Genomic DNA, 5,689 nt, shown 5'->3' on the forward strand with positions numbered 1-5,689 from the left:
TACATGTACGGTATAATATGTACTCACTTTTTCACGCTTTATATAATGCCATTCCTCCCTAAAGCGTGCACAATGAGCAATGAACCTACTTATCTGATTTTTTTTTCTTCGTCGCTGTGACAATAGCTAGATCAGTGCGAGGCTAAGCGATACGCTTTTTTTTCTTTGCCGAGACCCGGCCACCGAAATTCAAGCTCTCTTCTTGCAGCCAGAGTAGAAGCGACAAAATTTTTCGATTTACTCAACCCTGTTTCTTTGAAATTCTTTGCTGTGTGAAAAATTTATAAGCTCTTAAAAGCAACACCATTCATAATTAGTAGCAAAAAAAGGCGCGTTAAATTGAGAATGGGGTGCTCGAGAGAACGAAAAAAAGTAAGTCAAGGGATATGAATTTTTTAACAACTTCTTGTAGGCTTGAAGAAGCATCTATAGCACTCTCACTGTTCGCATACTGCTACTACTGCTGTTGATGGAAATCGTTGCACAATTTCAAAATTCTAATTAACTCGTCTTGGAAAATCGAACTGCGACATTATTTTTAGTTCTTCGAAACTAATTACAAAAGAGTCATTAAATTAATCAAATTTATTTCGTGAGAATAATAGCGTAAAGTTTGAGATATGAATGGGCCTATACATAACATGGACTAGTAACTGGATTACCAATCAAATGCATGGAGCTTCATAAGGGGATAGAGAGCCGACTCATCCTCTTAGTCGTCAACGTGGAGAAAACCAGCTTAACTCCAAAAGCTTATTTAGAAGATATACGCCTGGTCGGAGAGGAAAATAGAGAAAGAGACCATTTTCAGTCTGGATTTTTCGATCAGTAAAAATACTGTGTACGTTGTTTATGTAAAATCATCTGTGTACCTAAGTAATCGTGAAAATTTTTTGGAAAAGTTTTTTGTAGATAAACATGATTAAATTTGTTTAGTATAAATCCTTACAACTTGAGTTAACACTAAAATAACTAGCATCAATCAGAATCAATTAATTGATAGAAAAAAATCATGTCCTTGATAATAGGAAAGTCACAAATTTATCTATCAATCGTCACTTCTGGAGTTGAAAAAATAAAGTAGATGGCCTGAGAGCTAACACATCTATTGAGTTTACATTATATTTACTTTAAAATAAACATTGAACAATTTACATTTATTCGTGAGACGTGCTCTGTTTTTCTTTCGCTTGAAGTTCAGTAGCGTCAACTTATTACAACTAAGATAAATTTCTTATAAATAAACAATCGATAGCCCCATTAGACATTAACAATGATGCTTTTTAACAGTTGAATTTTTTAATCGTTATACCAACGATTATCAACTGAATTATTATCTTCGAAAAACCAAAACTTGGTTTCATAGTTTTACATCGACTGAAGAAGTCGAAGCATCAGTAGAAATTTCTCATTCTGTATTAAAATGGGGATTCCATAAAAAATGGCTCAGGCTCAGGATTAACAAAAAAATACGGATGTGACAAAGCTGTATTTGCGTCAATTCTCCTCTTAGGATCTAAAGTAAATAATCTTTCCAAAAGATCTAGTGCGTTAGGACATTCGATTATTTCTTGATACTTTTGAGAAACCTAAAGATTTCGGAAAAAGTTATGGAATTCAATATTAACTAGAGTTTGCCAAAGTAAAAAAATTCAACTTACGCTTCTCGGTAAATTTTGGTCCAACACCAATGCCTTGTACAATGGAAATTTTTCTACTTGAGGCCAATTTATAGGGGTAATCGAGCCACAAAGTTCCATAATGAGATTTAACTGGTTTTGCTCACTTTTTCCTGGCAAAGCGGGACATCTTTTCCACATCTCAGCCATAATACAAGCTACACTCCACATATCAATACCTGAATCGTAGTATTTTTCGCCCAACAGGAGCTCGGGGGCTCTGTACCATACGGTGACCACGCGGTTCGTAAGACTCTTCTTGAGGTTACCATTTTTGTCATAAGCAACTCTTTTCGACAAACCAAAGTCGCATATTTTTAGAGCACCATTTTTGTTAACTAATATATTTGAACTTTTCAAATCTCTATGTAATACCTGTACAAAAATATTAATTTTCAATGGGTGGCTTAAAGAGACAATGAAATGTCATACAATTTTGTAAATACCAACATTTTTAGAGTGCAAATAACTGAGACCTGTGAGCACCTGTTGTAACATGTGTTTAATTTCGGAGTCTAAAATGGTTATGGACTTGTTCATTAGTAAGTTTGCTAGATCCCAATTGCAGTATTCAAAAACTATGTAGAATGTTAAAGTCCAATTATTATGCTGTCGAGCTAATAATTGTGAAAAAAAATTAAATTAAATTAAATATGTTGAAAAATATAGATGTTTTCTAGATGAATCATAGTTTACCAGGATCATTAATTACACCAAACATTTTCACAATATTTGGATGATCCAAAGTAGTCAACAGTCTAATTTCCCTAATGGACGAAAGTGGAAACTGAAAATAATTTCGTTTTTATAGTTTTGGTTTGAAAGATTCGATTTTTATGAGAGAAAAATAATAGTGCTTTACCCCTTCGCTTTCATTATGGTAAAGGACTTTTTTCAGAGCCACATCATGAACACCTTTGTATTTAGCTTTGAAAACAACCCTATGTAATATAAACAAAAAAAAATAAAGATTAAAATTTTAGGTTTTGCTTTCGAAAGATAGTATAATATACCCACCCATTTATAGATAATCATACTTACCCATATGATCCTGAACCAATTTTGCTCAAATCCGAAAAACTGGAAAACTTTAAAACTTTGGTTAAGTCAGCATCGTCTTTGGATAGCCTCATATTTTGACTCTGCAAATAATTTGTTATTTTTTAAAACATATCAGTATTTGATCGCAGGATGAGTATGAGATTAAAAATGAATTGAAACGAGTAGGTGTACTAAGCTTTAACTTTTATTTCCTATTTATCTACGGGTTTTTTAATCTTTAAAACATATTAACAGAGAACTTGGAATATCGAAGAAAACAAATTTTCGTCTGTCGACACCTATTTGCGATTGTCCGCGACTAGTCAAGAACACGCGGTACTTTTGGTCGTGTCACGTTTCTAATATAAATAGGCTTTTCCTCTCTTTTTTATTTCTCTCTCTTTTTCTCTCTCTCTCTCTCTCTCTGTTTCTCTTTTTAAGCTTACGCGCCCCGGCGCTTCTTTTCCCTGGAGCTCTCGACATTTCGCGCTCAGCACTACTGACCGGAAATTGAATTTCTCTCTGCCGATGCGTGAGCGCGTCTGTGTACGTTATGTGCGAGCTCTGCAGCGGCCACCGAAACGTGCCACTGCCTCGGCGCGCATACAGGTGAGTGTCTGCAGCGTGCACCTGATGTGAGTAAAACGAGAGTATCGGTGCGAGGTTGAGAGAGAGAGAGAGAGAGAAGATTTTTTCCCATTTTCATGGGGGGTGCATCGATGAAACGAAGGCTTTTTCTTTCACCCCTTGTATCTTGCTCGATTCTATCTTGGCATGCCATGAATTGATGCTTCGATAGACTTTATTTTCCAAATGGAGCTGTACGCGCGTACTTTCCGACGATTTTATATACTTCTGTATATTTTCACACCACTGTATACTCGAACGAAGCTTTTGATTATAAATTAGACTTTTTTTCTTCATGAAGATAATTGTAACTATACATTATCGCTAGTTTAATGGCATCGGATGAAAAAAAATGACCAGACCGACAGTACCGAGCAGTGTATGAGCTCGGTCCACAATATCAGTGAGTTGGAAAAAAGAGCGAATCTACCGAAGACAAGAACGTCTAGTATAAAGCAGAGGCGCGTGCGAGTGTGTACTGCACTACCGTCGGAGGACGATGTAAGTGCACGTGTGCGAATGTGTCTGTGAGAGTCTGCACGAGGGGTGCGAGGGGGAAGCGAACAGGAGGGAGGAATCTGCGGAGCAGTGGGTGGTGTATGCCTTCAAGATATACGCAGGCGGTTAAGCTAGAACTGGTGTCGGCCCGAGGCACATCCTCTTTGAATTATGTTTCCTTCGATAATTTATGTATGCACCGAGCTCGAGCTCGAATCGGCCGCAGCCGCCCCAAGGCAGCAGCAGCACAGGAGCTGCCGCTGATGCCGCCGCCGCTGTTACTTCTCTTACATCCAGTATATATACGTGCTATACTTTTGTCTCCTGTGCTCTCTAATCTATTCGTGGCCTGTGTGCGCTGCGGCCTGTACGCCAAGGCATGTAAGCAACTCTGTGCATGCCATGTATGAAGATACCCGTACACAAGCCCGAAAAAGCAAATTCGCTCTTCGGCCGATGCTGCTTCTTTTCTCCTTCGTGCATGCACGTATGAAAAGTCGTCTCGCCCGTATCCTCCCTCGAAAGTTCAAGCTCTAACAAGATTTTTTTTATTTCGTTGCTTTCAAAAACGTAAAATATCTCATTTCTCGTAAATTGATTCTGCGCGCGCAATAAACAAGCCGCTCGTATATATGCAACTCGCTGCGCATCTGAAATTTTTTTATTGAACGGAAACAAAATCAAGGGCCGATCGTACTGTGTTTGTCGGCAACAAATACGTTATATACAGAAAAGGCCCCAAGACGTCGAAGAGAAAGCCCACGGTCAAAGAGTGTTTTTACAAGAATGCGATAAGGAAGTCGATCGCGCGTTCGGCAAAAAGAAGAGAATAGCTAGTGTGGAGGGCCGCTTTGCCGGAGAGTCATTTACTTGCTAATATCGGACGTCAAAGCGGGCACGATCGTATATAAAGACTCTTTCGAACGATCGGCCTCGGATGGGAGGGTCTGCACCGCATGTAAAATGTAAGACCAGGCCGAAAAGGAAAGAGACGGTGCGGCGAACGATCGAAAAGAGAGCTCGGGGTATATATTATTACCGCGAAGTCAATGTGGGTAAGGAGACCGCAGTCATCTCGACACTTTTAAAAACGATCGTGATAAATCAATTGAATGAAAGGATAATGATTAGTCTTTTAACTATAGTCTTTCGTGGTTATTGTGTAATGTATGTTGATCGAACATGACGGTAGGAATGAGCTGTTTATACTGCAATAGGTACTTACTTGCTTGTATTGATCAAGATAGAACAAGTAGCAGCTCTTTTTCTTTTCCTTTTTCTTTAACTTCCCTCGCGGCAATGTCAACCACGAAATGATGGTTTTTATAAGCAGAGATAGAGATTCGGTAAAACAATACGATATACCGAAATTTAACGTACGTAAGCCTTGAGGGTGAGTATAAAAGTTTTGACAAAATATCGCGTAAACTGCTACGAGCTCGAGCTGTCATTAAAAATATCTCGCTCTTTGATACAAGTAAATAGGCGCTTTTGACAGCTTCATAGCTCCAATACGAACGAGATCGCCTGAGTGTCAGTGTATATGTGCGTAGCGCCGTTTATAATTGTTATTTACCTGCGAACATAATAAACACCGACCGAGAGTGTAGAGCCTATAAACACTGAAAACTCGAGAGTATAGCTTTAAACTCTTATCGCTCGGAGCTACAACAACTGATAGTTTGCAATATAGACCCTGAGACTTTGTCAGTCTGTGTCTGTGTGCGCGTATACATATATATTTATGTGTGTGTGTGTGTGTGTGTGTATACGGCTTGTATTTCGCATCTCTCCGTGCGCGTTCGGGAAGCTTTCGATAGTTAGCGAGAACACATAACAGCAGC

The 5,689-nt window shown here is 38.6% G+C and overlaps 1 protein-coding gene across 1 annotated transcript; it reads right to left on the reverse strand.

The window, feature by feature from the left end:
• Positions 1 to 1,108: 1,108 nt before the first annotated feature.
• LOC106660121 (cyclin-dependent kinase 9-like) lies at positions 1,109 to 5,471 on the reverse strand. The gene is made up of 7 exons (XM_014382966.2): positions 5,071 to 5,471; positions 2,721 to 2,821; positions 2,542 to 2,620; positions 2,376 to 2,466; positions 2,130 to 2,296; positions 1,662 to 2,054; positions 1,109 to 1,589 (listed from the first exon to the last, which is right to left on the reverse strand). The coding sequence occupies exons 2-7, from the start codon at positions 2,810 to 2,812 to the stop codon at positions 1,419 to 1,421; spliced, it is 993 nt and encodes a 330-aa protein (XP_014238452.1). The 5' UTR covers positions 2,813 to 2,821; positions 5,071 to 5,471; the 3' UTR covers positions 1,109 to 1,418.
• Between the last annotated feature and the right edge of the window lie 218 nt (positions 5,472 to 5,689).

The sequence above is a fragment of the Trichogramma pretiosum genome, unplaced genomic scaffold (assembly GCF_000599845.2).
Source record: "Trichogramma pretiosum strain Unisexual culture from Peru unplaced genomic scaffold, Tpre_2.0 scaffold80, whole genome shotgun sequence".
Taxonomy (NCBI): Eukaryota; Metazoa; Arthropoda; class Insecta; order Hymenoptera; family Trichogrammatidae; genus Trichogramma; species Trichogramma pretiosum.